This window comes from Bison bison, unplaced genomic scaffold (assembly GCF_000754665.1).
Source record: "Bison bison bison isolate TAMUID 2011002044 unplaced genomic scaffold, Bison_UMD1.0 scf7180017864469, whole genome shotgun sequence".
In the NCBI taxonomy this organism is placed as follows: domain Eukaryota; kingdom Metazoa; phylum Chordata; class Mammalia; order Artiodactyla; family Bovidae; genus Bison; species Bison bison.
The window spans coordinates 8,132,577-8,155,176 of NW_011495030.1; the positions used below are offsets into that span (position 1 = coordinate 8,132,577).

A 22,600-nucleotide genomic window follows, 5' to 3' on the forward strand; every position below is an offset into this window, starting at 1 on the left:
TTAACAGTTTAGAGTGACTTTGGACGCACAGAATTTGCTGACTCATCAGAGATAAGTGATTGATAAGAGATAAGTGATTGTCATCATTCTACAGTTCAACTGTGCTAATTCCTGTCACTGACTTGCAAAAGCTGCCACTTGCCATTTCCTCCTCCAGGGCAACTTCCCAACCCAGGGATCGAACTCGTGTCTCTTACGTCTCCTGCATTTGCAGGTGGGTTCTTCACCACTAGCACTACCTGGGAAGCCCCACTGCCTTCCAACGGAGCCCCAGTTCCTTAGCTTGGTTTCCACAGCCCCCCTCTGACTATCAGCCTTGGCACCCACTCATCCCTCAGGCTGCTCTAACTTCTAGAAGCTGATAGCACTCCTTGCCTTCTCACCTTCCATTCCTCTCCTCCATTAACTATCATAATCCAATCCCCTCCCCTCCAGGCCCTCATGAAAATGCCACCTCCTCCATGAAATATTCCAGAATACCATCCTTCTCCTTTATACTCTGATAGCATTTTGTCTGTACTTTTCTCAAAATTCTGCCCTGTAGAAAGTTCTCTGTGTACATTAAAAAAAAAAAAAAAATTCTCTGCTAGGTTGGAAGTTCTCAGAGATGAGAAGAAATGTCTTAAATGTTAACATTTCCATCTGAGGCCTAACAGGTCGACTATCTGTTTTCCTTCTGAGGCATTATATTTTTCCCGTGTCAGCAAATATTTATTAAATGTCTACTAAGTACCATGAATTAGTAACTGATTCTTCATGTGTCTTTTTTTTTTTTTTTTTTTTGGCCACATCACACAACATGCAGGATCTTAAATTTCCCAACCAGGGACTGTGATTGAACCCATGCCCCCAGCAGTGGAAACTCAAAGTCTTAAGCCCTGGACCACCAGGAACGTCTCCAACTGTATTATTTAGATGGAAATTATTCTCAAAACTTAATGCAGAGTAAAGCAGACTGGCCTATCCTTCATTCAAACCAACTATCTTAAAAATATTATCTTTGCTGCTACTTCCTTGGAGCTATGACCAACTGTCCTGGTTTGCCTGGGACCAAGAAGTTTCCCAGAATGCGTGACTGTCATGGTTAAAATCAGGACAGTCTGGGGCAAAACTAGATAGTTAATCACACTAGTAGGGAATGCAGATTGGAAAATAAAGGTTCCTGTTCTCAGTCTCTGGTCTGCCCTCCAGACACATGCAATCAAGGTTTGGTGTGTGTGTGATGATGATATAAATAAGCCAATAAACCATGTCTAGAAAAATAGAAAGAAACTATACCCACATATTGGAGAAAGCAATGGCACCCCACTCCAGTACTCTTGCCTGGAAAATCCCATGGACGGAGGAGCCTGGTAGGCTGCAGTCCATGGGGTAGCTAAGAGTCAGACACGACTGAGCAACTTCACTTTCACTTTTTACTTTCATGCATTGGAGAAGGAAATGGCAACCCACTCCAGTATTCTTGCCTGGAGAATCCCAGGGACAGGGGAGCCTGGTGGGCTGCCGTCTATGGGGTTGCAGAGTCGGACACGACTGAAGTGACTTAGCGGCAGCATACCTACGTATTAATCATGCTTGTCTTTGGGTAGTAGGACTGATAGGTTATTTTTTTTCACTTCTTTTCATTTTTCTATAATTTCCAAACTTTCTATAGTGAGTTCTTTTATACTAGTGAAATCAAAAGCTGGGGTTCTAATATTCAGTTCAGTTCAGTCGCTCAGTCGTGTTCGACTCTTTGCAATCCCATGAACTGCAGCACGCCAGGCCTCCCTGTCCATCACCAACTGCCAGAATTTACCCAAACTCATGTCCATTGAGTCAGTGATGCCATCCAACCATCTCATCCTATGTTGTCCCCTTCACCTCCTGCCTTCAATCTTTCCCAACATCAGGGTCTTTTCAAATGAGTCAGCTCTTTGAATCAGGTGGCCAAAGTATTGGAGTTTCAGCTTCAACATCACTACTTCCAATGAACACCCAGGACTGATCTCCTTTAGGATGGACTTGTTGGATCTCCTTGCAGTCCAAGGGACTCTCAAGAGTCTTCTCCAACACCACAGTTCAAAAGCGTCAATTCTTCTGTGCTCACCTTTCCTTATAGGCCAACTCTCACATCCATACACGACCACTGGAAAAACCATAGCCTTGACTAGACAGACCTTTGTTGGCAAAGTAATGTCTCTGCTTTTTAGTATGCTGTCTAGGTTGGTCATTGGAGAAGGCAATGGCAACCCACTCCAGTACTCTTGCCTGGAAAATCCCATGGATGGAGGAGCCTGGTAGGCTGCAGTCCAAGGGGTCGCTAAGAGTTGGACACGACTGAGCGACTTCACTCTCACTTTTCACTTTCCTGCATTGGAGAAGGAAATGGCAACCCACTCCAGTGTTCTTGCATGGAGAATCCCAGGGACGGGGGAGCCTTGTGGGCTGCCATCTATGGGGTCGCACAGAGTCGAACACAACTGAAGTGACTTAACAGCATGTTGGTCATAACTTTCCTTCCAAGCTGTAAGCGTCTTTTAATTTCATGGCTGCAATCACCATCCACAGTGATTTGGGGGCCCCAAAAAATAAAGTCAGCCACTGTTTCCACTGCTTCCCCATCCATTTGCCAGGAAGTGATAGGACTGGATGCCTTGATCTTAGTTTTCTGAATGCTGAGCTTTAAGCCAACTTTTAATGACAGATAATAATGAAGAAATAAATAGTATCTATGCCAACTGAGCTGCCTATCCCATTTTCAACAAACATTCTGAGATATGCTTTCCAGAGGTAAGAGAAAAATCTCAATTCTTACTTCTGGGATTATTTTTCAAGGAATAATAATCTTTCATGTCAAGCTGCCCCTAAGGAAGCAAACTGATAAAATGACCTGACTTTTATTCCTGTCAGACCACAGGTCACTCTTCTAGCAAAGAGATGGGTGCTGGCTGCTGACCTTTCTCGGAGAAGGGGCTGATCCAGAAGAGGGCTGGGAGATCTGGAGTTCTGGGAGGTGTCAAATGAAGTTTCCTGGTGAAAATCAGCATCCCCTTGGTTACTGTAACTGGGTGAGGGCTTTCCAAACTTACTTGAATCTAAAGATGATGGTGATTCATTCCTTAAAACAATCCGTTCATCTGGCTCTTTGATAACCTGAGTGACAATGTGCATTCATCTTTAGTTATAGCTTTTGCTTTTGTTTGCTTAATTTAGAGCTGGGGGTTGGGTGGGACAAGGAAGAGAACCGGGGGCAAGAAGACAGAATACCTGCCTCCAGGATCTCCTGCAAATACAAGAGGAGTGGGAGCAGAGAAGACTAGAGACAAAATGCTCAGGAGTCAAGGGCAAGGAAAGATAACCAAATTCGTTTGGTATATATTAACGAGCCAAAATAAACTCCTGCTCTGAATTTTGATTTGTGAGGACTAGGGATTATTGCGTTGGGAAAGAAAAAAATTTTAGACAAAATATTTAAAGGCTATGTCAAAGGAAACTGAGAGTACTTCATTTTCTTTGTGTATGTCCATTGTCATGCTGTAACAGGGAAGCTTGCACCTTCACCTGAACAAGCCAATCAGACTTTAAGAACAAGTGATTGACCACCTCTCTATATTCAATTCGAGAAAAAGTAATGAAAATTACTACTGATAAAGTAGGTATTGAACCTACATACACTTTCACTAGTGACTCATCCTACAAATGAAAGGAGTTTATATGAGGGGAAAAAACCAACTAAAGCAAAGAAACTCAAGTTAAACTACAGCAATTCCACAAGCAACATGAGCTAGAAATGTATTTTCAACTGCTCATGGGAGAAAGTACAATAATTGACATTATATAGCTGGTAATAAATCATTTTACAAATGCTACTTCTAAAATTACCTTCACGTTAGCTCCAAGGCTGTCAAGAGAAGACACTAGAAGAAAGAGGAACAGGTGTTTCAATGACTCATTATTACCAGTTACTCCTAAAACTGCTATTACATTTATTGCACAGCAGTACAAAAACATTACACAATGAATGAATTATTAGAGAACTTAAATGATCCCTTGTAAATCATACCATCACTTTTAATTCTCCCTGAAGTCACAGAAATTCTATGAGTTTTTTTCTGTCCTCTTGAGGTAAACAATAATGTTATATTAATGGCAGCACATATGGATATAGGAAGGGGAAAGTGAGTCTAATGTGAAGCAACAAGTTCAGTAGCCCTTGGGCAGCTTGGAAAACACATTTGCCCAGATGTCCACAGCCTAAAAGAAAACCATGTGGCTTAATATAAAATTCAAAGCCTCTGCCTCTTTGGCATTCCCTTTATATTAGGTTTACATAAAATCCTATTTACACAGAAACTCTGAGTATACTTGTCCGAGACAGACAAAAACGAATACATGAGAGCTTGAAAAAAACAACACAGCGAAAGTGAAAATCATTATGATTACATTAAGTAGATCTAATACCAGAGAATGATAAGAATTACTAGAAGTAATAAATACACAGACAAAACCAAGACTAAATGAGATTGTTCCAGATTGAAAATAAAATGCTTTTGAAATGAGTATTTGCAAGGCTATGCTAAGACCACCATGGCTTCCCTCAGCTGGCTGGGACTGAGGCAGCGACAAGGGACTGCTGATTCCCCTATGCCACTGGCAATAAGAAGGAAGATATAAAAAGGGATTTTTTTTAAACATGTGAATTGTCATATTCTCTGGGCATGGATGTATGTGTGTGGCCATCTTGTCCCAAAAGCTCTCTTCTACCACACTCCCAGCTGAGCAGGGAATCAGTAGTGCTAAAAAGGCCCTTTTTAGCTATAGCCACAAACTTGCCCTTTTGCCTAGGAACCCCCTTGCTACTGATCCCAGGGGGCTTGCCCTTGTTCCCTTGCTTCTCAAAGTGTTGTCCATGGACCAGCAGCATCGGTATCACCTGGAAGCTTGTTAGATAAGAAGGATTCCAGGTCCCACCTCAGCCCTATGGAATCAGAATCTGCAGTTTAACGAGACACCCAGGTGATTCTAATGCACATTGAAGTTTGAGAAGCACTGCTTTATTCTACCTTAGGCCCGGATGAATGAGCTGACAGGTGACCTAAGGAAAGGTCTGGCTTGGAAGCTACAGGGATTCCAAGGATCTGAGCCCAGAGGTCTGAACGTCTTCTCTAAATGTAGGTGTGCCAAAAACTTGATGTGTGACCTGTACACACTCTGTAACCTCTCTGGAACCTTAGTTCTCCACCTGCCAGGATTAAGAAGAGACAAAGGCCGAGACCAATGTAATACATGACCCTGTTGTTATTTAGCTAGCATTAAGCCCAGCTGTCCTCCCCAGGAAAGGACATTTTCTGTTGCTTGATTTCACGGTAATGGGGAAGACAGTGCTGTATTTATGGGCTACATGGGTGATTTTCAATCTAAATATCAGAGAAGATGAAGCATTTTCTGCCTCAAATTCTGTCACCTGTCTTTGACTTGTTGCTATAGAACAGTCACCGTCATCCAAGAGAATACTGGCTTGAGTTATCACAAGAGACTTTTAAGAGACTTCCCCTTAAAAGTAGAAACCTTTCAGGCTAAGATAGGAAACTTGTTGTCAGGGATGGTATAAGTCCAGGTCAGGAGAATGGGCCATGACCTTCCCTTTCTAGCCTAAGAATTAATTCAGGAATGGTTGAAATTCACTGCCATGACATTCAGTACTGACACAGGTTCATGTATTTCACTCATAAAGTTCAGTTCAGTCACTTAGTCCGACACTTTGCAACCACAAGGACTACAGCATGCCAGGCTTCCCTATCCATTACCAACACCAGGAGCTTGCTCAAACTCATGTCCAATGAGTCGGTGATGCCATCCAACCATCTTACCCTCTGTCGTCCTCTTCTCCTCCTGCCTTCAACCCTTCTCATCATCAGGGTCTTTTCCAATGAGTCAGTTCTTCACATCAGGTGGCAAAAGGATTGGAGCTTCAGCATCAGTCCTTCCAATGAATATCCAGGGCTGATTTCCTTTAGAATTGATTGGTTTGATCTCCCTGCTGTCCAAGGGACTCTCACAAGTCTTCTCCAACACCACAGTTCAAAAGCATCAATTCTTTGGTGCTCAGCTTTCCTTATGGTCCAACTCTCACATCCATACATGACTACTGGAAAAACCATAGCTTTAACTAGACAATCTTTGTCAGCAAAATATGTCTCTACTTTTTAATATGCTGTCTAGGTTTGTCATAGCTTTTCTTCCAAGGAACAAGTGTCTTTTAACTTCATGGCTGTAATTACCATCTGCAGTGATTTTGGAGCCCAGAAAAGAAAATATGTCACTGTTTCCATTGTTTCCCCATCTATTTGCCATCAAGTGATGGGATTGGATGCCCTGATCTTAGTTTTCTGAATGTTGAGCTTTAAGCCAACTTTTTCACTCTCCTCTTTCACTTTCATCAAGAGGCTGTTTAGTTCCTCTTAACTTTCTGCCATAAGGGTGGTGTCATCTGCATATCTGAGGTTATTGATATTTCTCCCAACAATCTTGATTCCAGCTTGTGCTTCTTCCAGCCCAGTATTTCACATGATGTACTCTGAATATAAATTAACAAGTAGGGTGACAATATACAGCTTTGACGTACTCCCTTCCCAATTTGGAACCAGTCCATTGTTTCATGTACGGTTCTAACAGTTGCTTCTTGACGGACATAACAGATTTCTCAGGAGGCAGGTCAGGTGGTCTGGTATTCTCATCTCTTGAAGAATTTTCCACAGTTTGTTGTAATCCACACAAAGGCTTTGCAGTAGTCAATGAAGCAGAGGTAGATGTTTTTCTGGAATTCTCTTGCTTTTTCTATGATCCAACAGATGCTGGCAATTTAATCTCTGGTTCCTCTGCCTTTTATAAATCCTGCTTGAATATCTGGAAGTTCTCGATTCATGTACTGTTGAAGCCTGGCTTGGAGATTTTTGAGCATTACTTTGCTAGCGTGTGAGATGAGTGCAATTGTGTGGTAGTTTAAACATTCTTTGGCACTGCCTTTCTTGGGATTGGAATGAAAACCGACATTTTCCAGTCCTGTGGCCACTGCTGAGTTTTCCAAATTTGCTAGCTATTGAGTGCAGCACTTTCAAAGCATCATCTTTTAGGATTTGAAATAGCTCAGCTGGAATTCCATCACCTCCACTAGCTTTGTTCATAGTGATGCTACTGAAGGCCCACTTGACTTTGCACTCTAGGATGTCTGGCTCTAGGTAAATGATCGCATCATTGTGGTTATCTGAGTCATTAAGATCTTTTTGCTTAGTTCTTCTGTGTATTTGCCACCTCTTCTTAATATCTTCTGCTTCTGTTAAATCCATACCATTTCTGTTCTTTATTGTGTCCATCTTTGCATGAAATGCTCCCTTGGTATCTCTGATTTTCTTGAAGAGATCTTTAGTCTTTCCCATTCTATTGTTTTCCTCTATTTCTTTGCATTGATCACTGAGGAAGGCTTTCTTATCTCTCCTTGCTATTCTTTGGAACTCTGCATTCAGATGGGTATATCTTTCCTTTTCTCCTTTGCCTTTAGCTTCTCTTCTTTTCATAGATATCTGTAAGGACTCCTCATTTTGTCTTTTTGTAATTCTTCTTGGGGATGGTTTTGATCGCTGCTTCCTGTACAATGTTACAAACCTCCATCCATAGTGCTTCAGCACTCTATCAGATCTAATCATTTGAATCTATTTGTCACTTCCACTGTATAATCCTAAGGGATTTGATTTAGGTCATACTGAGTGGTCTAGTGGTTTTCACTACTTTCTTCAATATAAGTCTGAATTTGGCAATAAGGAGTTCATGATCCGAGCCTTAGTCAGCTCCTGGTCTTGTTTTTGCTGACTGTATAGAGCTTCTCCATCTTCAGCTGCAAAGAATCAATCTGATTTCTGTATTGACCATTTGGTGATGACCATGTGTAGAGTCGTCTCTTGTGTTGTTGGAAGAGAGTGTTTGCTATGACCAGTGCATTCTCTTGTTGTAACTCTGTTAGCCTTTGCCTTGCTTCATTTTCTACTCCAAAACCAAACTTGCTTGCTACTTGCCTGTTACAGGTATCTCTTCCTGCTTTTGCATTCCAGTCCCCTATGATGAAAAGGATATCTGTTTTTGGTATTAGTCTAGAAGGTCTTGTAGGTCTTCATAGAACCGTTCAACTCCAGCTTCTTTGGCATTAGTGGTTGGGGCATAGGCATGGATTACTGTGATACTGAATGGTTTGCCTTGGAAATGAACAGACCACCAAGGGGATGTCTTAACCCAGCAATTCTTGATATATGATCCAGGGCCTCCCCATGGGTCCCCAAGACCTCTTAGGAACTCTGCAAGGTCAAAACTATTCTCCTAATAGTAAAACATACTCTGTCTTTTTCATTCTCATTCTCTTATGACTATATAACAGAGTTCTCCAAAAGCTATATGATATGTCATGATGACACCACTCTGATGGCTAATGTGTGCTGTATATTCTTGTGTTTTTAAATTCCTCAAGTTTAATGTCTAATGCTAATTGTTGATAGATATCATTCACATACAGAAAAGCTCAGTGTGGCTCTCAATAATACTTAGCACAAAAGGGTCCTGAAATCTAAATGTCTGAGATCCCCTGCCTTAACCTCACTATTTCAGAGAGAACTGGCTCTCCTCCTTGCTGACATGCAATCTTGTAAAGAAGTGTTGCCTCTCCTGATCTCCATCAATTTTCTGCTGCATCCTATCCTGAAAAATGGCGAGTCTTATTTGTTAGCTATCTGTGGTGTCTTTTCAAGGAGATCCCACCAAGACAAGATGTTCTCTGCTTTTCCAACAGCCACAGCCAGAACACACTCAATGGTGACACTCCTTGGGGGAAGTCTCCCCAGTTCCTCCTAGGGAAACTCTGAAACAGAAGGCATCTCTGCTAATGACTCTGCTCGTGGGAACCCCCTCTCTGGAAACTCCCAGTGACAGGGCACCCGAGAATTAGGCCCTGAGTTTCCAGACAAACGTGTGATTCCTCAGAATGAAAGAAGACTTAGAGGTAGGATGCATTCGTTCCCATGGGTAAACTACACAGGAGGAACAAGAAAATCGAATACCTCTTCTCACTGGAAATGGAAAGTTTGAAAAGTTAGGTTTTCTTCTAGACTTCTGGGAATGATGCTGTGAACTGTTCTCACCAAAGGGCTTTGCACTGTCCACCTGAAAGGAAAGGAATGAGACCTGAACCCACTGTAGCTTGTATTACTCTCTCCTCATTCCCTGTAATACCTTTCTCCCCTTCAATCACAGTCATGCAGGTGAGAAAAGAGAAGGTTGGGAACAGATTAAATCACAGCCTCCAAATATATAAAATGTTATAACCAACAGGGAAACCTGTTTGTCCCTACTTTCACTGAGGTTAGAACACAAAGATATGGGATATGGGCTAATATGACACAGATCATATTCTAACCACTGGTAAGGCCAGTAAAGAGCAAGTAGAGTTTGTTTAATCTTCTTTTAAAACAGGATATCTTCACATTCCTAAACACTCTGAGCAGTACTGGCCTAGGTGGGGTCCTCCCTGAAGACAAGGAATTCCCATAATGTGATCTTTCAGCCTTCCACATCCCCCTTCAGTCTGAGTGTCTATATCCTTGTAAAAAAGAACAACGGAGACTGTATTATTTTAGTTAAGGTGACCACATTTTCCTACATTCAACAACGTGATCTGCTAACAGGTCAAAATACTTGAAATAGAGACTCTTCCAGAATGTCTATGACATACAGTTGCTTAATTTTCTTTGTAAAAAACCTTGTTTTTTATTTTTTTAATGTCAAGAAGTCATGTTATACTATTATTCTTCATTCTACTTCAAGAAATAATTTTACTAGAATTTACAATCTTGACAACATCAGGTCCTCTACATTTTAATTTTTCTACTTAAACATCAGATATCATCAGGAAATCTGGCTAAATAAAAGAGTTAATATCTATAAGCCCTTAGGAAAGAGCTTGGCACATAGTAAAGGCTGTATATGAATTTGTTAAATAAAAGTATCATGTAAATTTTAATTCCCTAAGAAAACTTCCAACATTTTAAGGTTATTTAGTTCATAATGGTGTACACTAAAGTTGTGTATTTTATTAAAATATATATCAAATGGAATAAATCAGACCCAATATACTCAATTTAACTATATTTGTATGAAACTATGTTTACAGTGCTAGATTTTGCCAGACACTTTTATAGGTTACCTGAAGAAAACAGCTATCCTGTATTTTCTAGCCAAACAACATCTCTGTTCTACCTACAAACCAATGCTATAAGCAGTCATCTAAAAAGCACCTTGACTTTGGGATTTACCATGCTTCATTTCTGTGTCTAATATACAAACATCACACAGGTAATCCTGAATCAAATTATCAACTTGACAATAATATCAATCGTTAACATTCTGGAGAATAAGTCATGAACTACAATGTGGAACAGAGTTCATGAAAAACAGGAACTATATTCATTGAAAAGTTGCAGGATATAAAATTAACACACAGAAATCCCTTCATTCCTATACACTAACAATGAAAGAACAGAAAGAGAAATTAAGGAAACAATTCCATTCACCATTGCAATGAAAAGAATAAAATATGTAGGAATAGATCTACCTAAAGAAATAAAAGACCTATATATAGAAAACTATAAAACACTGATGAAAGAAATCAAAGATGACACAAATAGATGGAGAAATATACCATGTTCATGGATCGGAAGAATCAATATAGTGAAAATGAGTATACTATCCAAAGCAACCTATAGATTCAATGCAATCCCTATCAAGCTACCAACAGTATTTTTCAGAGAACTAGAACAAATAATTTCACAATTTGTATGGAAATGCAAAAAACCTCGTATAGACAAAGTAATCTTGAGAAAGAAGAATGGAACTGGAGCAATCAACCTGCCTGACTTCAGACTATACTGCCTGCCTGTAGACTATACTACAAAGCTACAGTCATCAAGACAGTATGGTACTGGCACAAAGAAAGAAAAATAGATCAATGGAACAAAATAGAAAGCCCAGAGATAAATCCATGCACCTATGGATACCTTATCTTTGACAAAGGAGGCAAGAATATACAATGGAGAAAAGACAATCTCTTTAACAAGTGGTGCTGGGAAAACTGGTCAACCACCCATAAAAGAATGAAACTAGTTCACTTTCTAACACCATACACAAAAATAAACTCAAAATGGATTAAAGATCTAAATGTAAGATCAGAAACTATAAAACTCCTAGAGGAGAACATAGGCAAAACACTCTGACATAAATCACAGCAGGATCCTCTATGACCCATCTCCCAGAGCAATGGAAATAAAAGCAAAAATAAACATATGGGACCTAATTAAACTTAAAGGCTTTTGAACAACAAAGGAAACTATAAGCAAGGTGAAAAGACAGCCTTCAGAACAAGAGAAAATAATAGCAAACGAAGCAACTGACAAAGAATTAATCTCAAATATATACAAGCAGCTCCTGCAGCTCAATTCCACAAAAATAAATGACCCTATCAAAATATGTTCCAAAGAACTAAACAGAAATTTCTCCAGAGAAGACATACAGATGGTTAACAAACACATGAAAAGATGCGCAACATCACTCATTATCAGAGAAATGCAAATCAAAACCACTATGAGGTACCATCTCACGCCGGTCAGAATGGCTACTATCAAAAAGTCTGCAAACAATGCTTCAGAGAGCAAAGGAAAAAGAAAATCCTCTTACACTGTTGGTGGGAATGCAAACTAGTACAGCCACTATGGAGAAGTGTGGAGATTCCTTAAAAAACTGGAAATAGAACTGCCATATGACCCAGCAATCCCACTGCTGGGGCATACACACTGAGGAAACCAGAATTGAAAGAGACACATGTACCTCAATGTTCATTGCAGCACTGTTTACAATAGCCAGGGCATGGAAGCAACCTAGATGTCCACTGGCAGACGAATGGATAAGAAAGCTGTGGTACATATACACAATGGAATATTACTCAGCTATTAAAAAGAATGCATTTGAATCAGTCCTAATGAGGTGGATGAAACTGGAGTCTATTATACAGAGTGAAGTAAGCCAGAAAGAAAAACACCAATACAGTATACTAACATATATATATGGAATTTAGAAAGAAGGTAACAATAACCCTGTATGCGAGACAGCAAAAGAAACACAGATGTATTGAACAGTGTTTTGGACTCTGTGGGAGAGGGCAAGGGAGGGATGATATGGGAGAATGGCATTGAAACATGTAAAACATCATATGTGAAACGAATCGCCAGTCCAGGTTTGATGCATGATACAGGGTGCTCGGGGCTGATGCACTGAGATGACCCAGAGGGATGGGATGGGGAGGGAGGAGAGAGCGGGGTTCAGGATGGGGAACACATGTACACTCATGGCGGATTCAAGTCAATATATGGCAAAACCAATACAATATTGTAAAGTAAAATAAATTAATTAATTTAAAAAAAGAAAAAGAAAAACATCAGTACAGTATATTAACACATATATATGGAATTTAGAAAGATGGTAACGATGACCCTATATGCAAGATAGCAAACGAGACAGATGTAAAGAAAAGACTTTTGGACTCTGTGGGAGAAGGCAAGGGTGGGATGATTTGAGAGAATAGCACTGAAACATGTATATTATCATATGTGAAATAGATAGCCAGTCTAGGTTCTATGCATGATATAGGGTGCTCAGGGCTGGTGCACTAGGATGACCCTGAGGGGTAGGATGGGGAGGGAGGCAGGACGGGGGTTCAGGATGGGGAACACATGTACACCTACAGCTGATTCATGTCAATGTATGGCAAAAACCACTACAATATTATGAAGTAATTAGCCTCCAATTAAAATAAATAAATTAAAAAAAGAAAAACAGGAACTAACACTAGAAGTGTTTTTAACATGATAAAAACATATGTAACTGTAAAGAAATGAATCTGTATATACAGTATAAGTACAACTCTGTGGGAAAAAATAAGGCCTTATGAATATCAAAAAAAGTCAAAAGAAAATGTATCAAATTAAACAATGATTTTATTATTCTAGTGAACCTATGGGTAATTTTTTTTTCTTGAACTTTTCTGTATTTTCCTTTACTTTTATAGTAGTCAAAAAAAAGACTATGAAAACAAGTGTGGTTAAATTTGCCCACTACTTCCTGATGGCTAAATCTAATATAACTTTAATTAAGGACTTTTGACTATGGCATATCATTGCTTCTTCCTGCAGCCATATGTTTCCTACTTTTAAAGTGCGGCCTGGTGAATTCTCTAATGGTCCGGTGGTAAAGAATCCGCCCTGCAGTGCAGGGGACACAGGTTTGATTCCTGGTCAGGGAACTAAGATCCCACATGCCATGGAGCAACTAAGCCCGTGCACTGCAGCTAGAGAGTCCATGCACCACAGTGAAAAGATCCCTCATGACTCAACAAAGAGCTCGCATGCCACAACCAAGACTGGAGGCAGCCAAATAAATAAATATATATTTTAAAAAGCTGGCCACTGAACAATGATCTTACTATGAAAACTCAAGTAGTTTTCTTAAAACTGACGAGGCTTTAGTTTCAGATTTGTACAGAGAATGTGCCAGTCTTTGATATGAATCTTCTACTACTGTCAGTTCATTGATCTTCCTGGATAGTGGCAGGTTGTCCTATGCAGATAACACTATTAATAATTAAATTTATTTTTAATTCTAAAATTAAAAATAGGGATAGTAGACATTTACTCAGCAAGTCCTCTGTACAAGACATCTTTATAGGAGTTTCCTGACAATAACTCTAGGAAATGAACATAATTTAATCATAATTATTATTAAATTTGAATTTCCTCTATTTATTTACTTACACATCTGTTATCATGGTCCAACCTTCCTTTATTCCACCCTCATTCACACCCTACCATTCCAAAGGACTCTGAAAAATAATTTTAGGCTCACGTGTCTTACTACAAACGGAGGTTTGCTTTCTCCAGGTATTTTGAAAGTATATCCAAGGTTCAGCTGAGCTGGTTGGTCCTGGAAGAAACGCCTGGTGCAATACGGAGAGAGTGGCCGGGACTGCATGCCTGGGGGCACTCTGTCGAGATTACTCTCCCTTGGTTTCATCTTTACACAACTCAAGGGGAATTTTGGTCCATTTGGTGTAGATAAAGGCCTTTGTGACTTACGTCTTTCTTCCTGAAACCCAAAGAAGAGACAATATTTTTAAAGAAAGCTCAACCAGAATATAACTGTATTTAACTGAACTAAGGTAGAAGATTTAACATCTCAGATTTATAAAACATGAACTCAGGGAAGGGCATTTAAAAATTTTTCTTCAGGTCAGCTTAGTATCACTAGTAGATTTAAGCTACTAACAGTGAGATTTGTGATTTCCCTGGTTGCCCAGTGGTTGAGAATCCAGCTGCCAATGCAGGGGACATGGGTTTGACCCCTGGTCCAGGAAGATCCCACATGCTACGAAACAACTAAGCCCATGTGCAACTACTGAGCCCAGATGCCCCAGAGCCCATGCTCTACAGCAAGAGAAGCCACCACAATGAGAATCCGACATGTACCAACCAAGACTCAGTGCAGCCAAAATGTAATAAAATTTTTTTTACAAAATTAATGAAATTTAAACAGTGAGTTTTATTTGTATTATGAGAAAGCTGGAAAGTATCAGACACCTCCATGCCCCATCAGATGATTGACAGATACACAAATACAGCAAGGGAGGGAGACAGAGAATTTGGCATATACTTGGGTTCAGCGATTTCACCTCAAGCAATTTATTTTAAGGAAAAAGTATGGTTGTATGTATAGCTATGGAAATTTTTAGAGCAATTAAAAAATTAGAAGCCAACTATACTGGTGAGTAAGCACTTTTCTCTCAGCTCCAAATCCACCTTTCAATTTTATGATACTGAACCAGCCACTGCAAATCCCCTTCTGCTTTCCTAGCTGTTCTGCTAGGCTTCACCACTAGACAGTGCTAGAGAAAGACTGCAAGACTAGAGAAGGAGGAAGGGACTGGGAAGTTCGCACAGGAAGATCTCTACATTACGAGATTAAAACAAGATTAACAAAATGGAATGGAAGAAAAAGAGCAATAAACTGAAAAGTCACTGTGCACATTTAAACAGACTGGAGAAAACAGTGAGTAAATAAGGAGAGACTAAAAAGCAGCTATTGCCTTCCTGAAAATTAATCACTGGTTTTCCATTGATGAATTACAGTGCCCAGGGGATTGATGTATTTGCACAGATTAATGACCCTGCTTCTTCAGTACCCCTAAATCCAAAGCCCACATTTTCAAGGTTTATTCTAGGACCCGTGTGAGATCTACAAACTATATTCATTAATTCTCTGTATCATTTTAGAAAGGATTTTGGATGCTTGCAAAATTATGGGCAATGGGGTAAAATAAAAATAGAAAGAAAAGAGTGTGAAGGGGAAATCATGGCTGAAAAAGCAAAATGAAGGTAGTGCTCAAGAATGCCCCAAGACCCTCACTGTTACCAAAAAAAAAAGAACCCTCACTGTTACTAAAGGGGTGGCCCCAAATACAACTCTGACCTTCAGCCTCAGCACAAGAAAGAAGGAAACACTACTGTTGATAAACTCAAGAGTAGATGTCATGAAACAACAACAACAAAAACTAACTAGACTACATGTCAAGCCTGTGATTGTAGCTTCTGGATCACGCTGTTCCACCAACTATGCCATGATGAATACATGCCACACATCATCACTCTAATGTGACAGGCTGAACAAGAAATTTGACTATGTAAATTCAAACCTAGCAATAAGTCTCAGGTTTCTGTCTGTCCAGTTGCATCTGAACTTGGTAAACCAAGCTGAGGTTGAAATTCTTTAAATTTGTAGAGAAATCCCTGACATTTCTATCTCTGGATTCTTTATTATACTTACAAAAAATCTGTTTCTATGCAGAAACACACGTTCTCTGATGGCTGTCCTTGTAGAAAACTCTATTTTAGGAGCAATGCCCTGAAAATAAAAGAAACAAATAAAATTATTGGAAAGAAGGTCTTTACTTATCCTATCCTAACATGAAATTATCCAAGAACCTAAATGCTCTTTTGTGTAGCCAGCATAATCTACACACATTGTCTAAAATATATACATAACAAATATATATATATGTATATATATATATATATATATATAAAATGGAACATTATTCAGCCTTTAAAGAGAAGGAAATCCTGCCATTCATGACAACAGAGAATAAACTTGAGGACACTATACTAAATGAAATAAGCCAGACACAAAAAGATAAACACTGCATATTTCACTTATATGCAGAATCTGAAATAGTCAAACTCAAAGAATAGCTAATTAGCTAAAAAACCAGCTAATAGAATGCTGGTTGCCAAGAGCTGGAGGATGAGAGGAAAAGGGAAAAGCTAAGTCAAAGGATATAAAATTTTAGTTAGGCAAAATGAATATGTTCTAGAAATGGAATGTACAACAATGTGACATAGTTAACAATACCATTTTAAAAACACTTGTATTGGGGTATAGTTGCTTTGGGCTTCCCTGGTTGCTCAGTGGTAAAGAATCCATCTGCGATGCCAAAGATGCAGGATACCGGGTTCAGTCTCTGGGTAGGGAAGATCCCCTAGAGAAGGAATTTGCAACCTACTCCAGTATTCTTGCCTAGAGAATCCTATGGACAGAGGAGCCTAGAGGGCTACAGTCCATGGGGTTGCAAAGAGTCAGAGACCACTGAGTGACTAACACACACACACATACATATATTACCTCATTCAACCTTCATAATAACCCTATAAAGGAAGAATTATTATCAATCCCATTTTACAGAGGAGGAAACTAAGGTACATGGAGATAAGCAATTTACCCAAAATCACACAGCCATTGAGTGACAAAACTGGGCTTGAACCCAGATAACCTGAGTCTATACTTAGCCACTCTACATGAAGCTCCACTTAGCCCACAGAGGAGGAGGAGGGGCCCTACCAGTAAGGAATCCACAGTCTGTAATGCAATCTTGTTCACCTATTTAACCTCAACTCACGGCGGTGACTTACAGACAATAAGGAGGAATGTATTTTCTTTTTCATATAAGTACTCATTTTAGCATAACAGTTTAGAGCTGAAATTTACAGGCTATATCCTATGCAATCCCCTTAGCAATGAGATGGTGGTAACGATGGTTAGGTCAATAATTGGATTTAACGGTAGGAATTTTTAGAATAAACATCTATTTCTGCTTTATTGACTATGCCAAGGCCTTTGACTGTGTGGATCACAATAAACTGTGGAAAATTCTGAAAGAGATGGGAATACCAGACCACCTGACCTGCCTCTTGAGAAACCTATATGCAGGTCAGGAAGCAACAGTTAGAAATGGACATGGAACAACAGACTGGTTCCAAATAGGAAAAGGAGTACATCAAGGCTGTATATTGTCACCCCGCTTGTTTAACTTATATGCATAGTACATCATGAGAAACGCTGGGCTGGAAGAAGCACAAGCTGGAATCAAGACTGCTGGGAGAAATATCAATAACCTCATATATGCAGATGACACCACTCTCGTGGCAGAAAGTGAAGAGGAACTGAAAAGCCTCTTGATGAAAGTGAAAGAGGAGAGTGAAAAAGTTGGCTTAAAGCTCAACATTCAGAAAACGAAGATCATGGCATCTGGTCCCATCACTTCATGGGAAATAGATGGGGAGACAGTGGAAACAGTGTCAGACTTTATTTTTGGGAGCTCCAAAATCACTGCAGATGGTGACTGCAGCCATGAAATTAAAAGATGCTTACTCCTTGGAAGGAAAGTTATGACCAACCTAGATAGCATATTGAAAAGCAGAGACATTACTTTGCCAACAAAGGTCCATCTAGTCAAGGCTATGGTTTTTCCTGTGGTCATGTATGGATGTGAGAATTGGACTGTGAAGAAAGCTGAGTGCTGAAGAATTGATGCTTTTGAATTGTGGTGTTGGAGAAGACTCTTGAGAGTCCTTTGGACTGCAAGGAGATCCAACCAGTCCATTCTGAAGGAGATCAGCCCTGGGATTTCTTTGGAAGGAATGATGCTAAAGCTGAAACTCCAATACTTTGGCCACCTCATGTGAAGAGTTGACTCATTGGAAAAGACTTTGATGCTGGGAGGGATTGGGGGCAGGAGGAGAAGGGGACAACAGAGGATGAGATGGCTGGATGGCATCACTGACTCGATGGACGTGAGTCTCAGTGAACTCCGGGAGTTGGTGATGGACAGGGAGGCCTGGCGTGCTGTGATTCATGGGGTTGCAAAGAGTTGGACACAACTGAGCGACTGAACTGAACTGAAGGAAAAATTTATAAAGGGTACTCAGAGTACCTAAACACTAAGGAAAAATTAAAATTATTAATTAAAAATTAATAATTAAAAACAAAATTCTTTCTGCCTAATTTACAAATTCAGTCTTTACCTAACAACAACAACCAAAAAACACAGATTATAATCTCCCCTCAATATTCTTGACCTCAGCAGGAAAAGGAGGAAAAAAGGCTGTTAGGGTAACAAGTGAAATGAAAAAAAATATGAAAGTACGACGAAAAAGTCACATTGTACTGGAGAAAATAAATCTAATTCTTGATGAACTAATAACAGAAAATAAATGAACTGAATAATTTGTCTGACCTTCGCGTGTCATTTATTCTCATGTCCTATAACATTAATGAAAAGAAATTGGACCCTGGGCTGAAATAAAAATGAGAGAATTAGCATAATGCAGTGATTGAGCGCAAACTTCAAAGCACAACAGACCAGTGTGAGAATCCTAGATCCACTTCTCACCAGTTCTGTGATTCTGGGTACCCTTTATAAATTCGCCATACCAGCTTCCCCATGCCTAAAATGAGGAAACTAATAGTAGCCAGCTTGCAGGGTTAAAAAGGATTGAATAAAACAATACACGTAAGGAACTCAACACAGGGCCTGGCATCTAGTGAGAATGCAATGAATATCAGCCATTAGTAAAACTTCAGCAATTTGTTTATTTTTCCTTATAGAATACTTGAGAGAAATTGAGCTCTCTATCTCTTCACAAATTATTTAAAATATACTTTAACTTCATTGAAAGAACTGATACTTTACCTCTAATGCATGAAGATCTTCCTGAGAGTGTTAAAGCTCTTTCTCTTATGATGACCTGCATTTATGAATAACTACAAATAAAACTTCCTGTAGATTCTTCTTCCTAATTATGCCTATAAAGTTAAACAGAGATAACATCTGGGAAAATATGAGAAAGTGTCTTTCTTCTTGTCTTGATACTTAGCTGGATACCAGCCCAATGTTTGCAAATGGAATTTATTTAATAGAAAACTTGGGCAAATCAAAGTTAATGTAAAGAGTATCTCCCACCTAATTCTCACCAGTTTTTAATCCCCTTTCTGCTTCTGAAGAGCAAAATCTCAGTAATTCACAATAATAAAGGCAAGCATCTCACAAGTACCATGGATATAAGTGATACACAAAAAACATTTCTGAGAAAAAAAAATGATATCGTGATATTCACCAGATCTTCAAAGATTATGGAGGGCTTAAAGTTATGGCCATCGGGAATTCCGATTAGGAGAACTTTTTTTTTTGACCATGCAGCACAGCTTGCAGGATCTTAGTTCCCAGGGAGAACAGTTGATGAATGCTTGGTGTTTGAAGTATCAGAACTAGAAGTCCTGTCATCATAAACATCATAGAAACAGGGGTTCTGCATGCCATCTATTCCGCACAGAACTCTCAAATGGAGACAATAACACCTCACTAAATTAAAATAATAGCAACTCATGGAGCAGTAACAGAAAAGTTTATGCTTTTTATAATCTACAAAGATGTAGCCCTTAAAACAGGTCATTCAAGTGACATAAAAGTAGAGAAAACTTTCAGAGTTTCTGCAATGTTAAAAATCATCCCAGATAATAACAAAATTAATATTTTGAACTTGGGTTCAGATAATGCCCCCGAAACAGTAACTGCTGTACTAGTAACTGCCATATCTTTTAAGATCCCTCAATAATATCAGTCTGTCACATGTACCACAATGTTCACTGCAGCATTGTTTACAGTAGCCAGGACATGGAAGCACCCTAGATGTCCATCAACAGATGAACGGATAAAGCAGCTGTGGTACATTTATACAATGGAATATTACTCAGCCATAGAAAGAAATGAATTTGAGACAGTTCTTGCGGTGGATGAACCTAGAGCCTGTTATACAGAATGAAGTAAATCAGAAAGAAAAAAACAAATATCATATATCAACGAATATATACAGAATCTGGAAAAATGGTACTGATGAACCTATTTGCAGGGCAGAAATAGAGACACAGACATAGAGAAGAGATTTGTGGACACAGCAGGGGAAAGAAAGGGTGGGACGAACTGAGAAAGTAGCATTGGAACATATACTTTACCATATAGAAAATAGATAGCCAATGGGAATTTGCTGTATGACATAGGAGCTCAACCTAGTGTTCCGTGACAGTCTAGAAGGGCGGAATGGAGTGGGAGGTGGGACAGAGGTTCAAGAGGGAGGGGACAAATGTATACCTATGGCTGATTCATGTTGATGTATGGCAGAAACCAACACAACACTGTAAAGCAATTATCCTTCAATTAAAAATAAATAAATTTAAAAAATATCAGCCTGTGAACCTCTTGTCAGTTTCCCCTCCATTAAGTGGAGATCATAATACCTGCCTTGGCTGACTTAAGAACTGTTATGAAGAAAATAAGGTATCACATGAAAAAAACCAAAGCAAGTTCACCTGCCAATGCAGGAGATGCAGGTTTGATCCCTGAGTTGAGAAGATCTCCCAGAGAAGGAAATGGCAACTCACTCTAGTATTCCTGCCTGAATAATCTCATGTACAGAGGAGCCCTACAGTCCACAGCATCACAGAGAGCTGGACACAACTGAGCAACGGAGCACACACACAGGCAGCACTACTCTATTTTACTGTTATTGTTACTAAAACAATAGCTATGATTAAATAAAATGATGCTATGTCTTTCAGTTAGTCTGCATTAAGAGCAGATGACAAAACAGATAAATGGTTACCAAACTTATGATTACCACAGAGAAACAGAGGTGAGGGGGGAGATAAATTAACAGTTTGGGATTAGCAGATACAAACTACTATACATAAAATAAACAACAAGGTCCTAGTATAGCACAGGGAACTATATTCAATATTCTGTAATAAGCCATAATGGAAAAGAAGGTGAAAAAGAATATATATTATAATAGTGTATATTATTACATATATATAACTGAATAATAATATATATCATATATACATAACTGAATCACTTTGTTGTACACAAGAAACTAACACATTATAAAGCAACTATACTTTAAAAATATTTAACTTAAAAAAAAAAAGGAGGTGGAAGAAGTAAGCCTTTTGTAACTATGTGATAATGTGAATATGGCAGTGACTTAGCCTGGTTAGACAAGACTCCCATGTCTCAGACCAATAGTGGGAATCAGCATTATTTAGCACTTTGAGTGGGCATCTCATCAGGGCTGCTAAAGAGAATAAAGGGGCACCAACCAAGATGAAGTGATCCGCCCACAAACAGGTGAGCGGATCACCTTATTTATTTATTATCAATAAAACATTCAGGTTCCAAGAATCCCTTTCCCAACAGAAGCCCAGCTAGGCACTGGTAACTTACTGGAAAGCCTTCAACTGTCTTCATGAGCACCTCCCTACACATCCCAGGGTGCGAAGGTGTCAGCCGTGGCTCAGGGAAGAGAAAGTCCCGTGTGTTTTCTTCATAGTAGGCCAACTCTTGCCACACTACAAATAAAGGAGAAAATGCATGAGTAGATATATTCTGAAAATTATGTATCTACATCATTTAAACTAAATAAAAGTTGGACCGTTGATGGCAGAGATGACACTCAGATAAAAACAGATATTTTGATCACAGCACCTGGTACTCAAGAGGCGATGTCTTCTACTACTTTTTATCTCATGCATGATTTTCAAAAGCCTTCCCAATCATTGATCTGAAGGGTTGCTCCCCAAAATAAAATAAAAAAGAACATCTCTTTCCATCCATCCATCCTTCCATTCTTCACTTTGACAAATGTTTTCTAAGGACATATCATGGGCCAGGTCCTAGGGATAGAACAGGAACAAGGTAGACAATGCTCTGTTCACCCAAAGGTTACAGTGTAGACTAGGGTTCAATAGATTCTGTGGTGCAGGAATGTCAGTGTCCCAGTGGCCTAGAGAAGAGCCAGAGCTGCCGCTCTCAGCAGTACTGATACCAACCCCAGGAATGTTTTGTAAATCTGTGGGGAAATTTCAAGGGCAGGAACCAGAGGTCAGAGTGTCTTGCAATGCCCAAGACACTCCTGCATAACTTTCTAACATCGTACAGACATTCTTTCAGGCAAGAGACCTTTTTACAATTATCTGAGCCTGGAACCTAACTGCTACATATAAACACAAAGCATTTTTTTTTTTTTTTGCACAATTTAAAAATACACTGAATTTTCAGGAATGCAGGTACCATGAAAACTAAGGAACAACT

At 39.4% G+C, this 22,600-nt stretch overlaps 1 protein-coding gene across 6 annotated transcripts in view; it reads right to left on the minus strand.

The window, feature by feature from the left end:
- SPATA6L (spermatogenesis associated 6-like) overlaps positions 1-22,600 on the minus strand; it is a 64,723-nt gene that overhangs the window by 14,028 nt on the left and 28,095 nt on the right. For 4 of the 6 annotated variants that reach the window (XM_010860709.1, XM_010860713.1, XM_010860715.1 and 1 more), the window contains 6 exons: positions 21,734-21,858; positions 15,946-16,023; positions 13,972-14,211; positions 9,084-9,186; positions 3,865-3,899; positions 2,939-3,135 (listed from right to left, as the gene is read on the minus strand). In XM_010860709.1, coding sequence (XP_010859011.1) covers positions 2,939-3,135; positions 3,865-3,899; positions 9,084-9,186; positions 13,972-14,211; positions 15,946-16,023; positions 21,734-21,858 — 778 coding nt within the window. The remainder of the gene's footprint in view (positions 1-2,938; positions 3,136-3,864; positions 3,900-9,083; positions 9,187-13,971; positions 14,212-15,945; positions 16,024-21,733; positions 21,859-22,600) is intronic. The other 2 variants (XM_010860712.1, XM_010860714.1) reach the window with 2 other exon arrangements.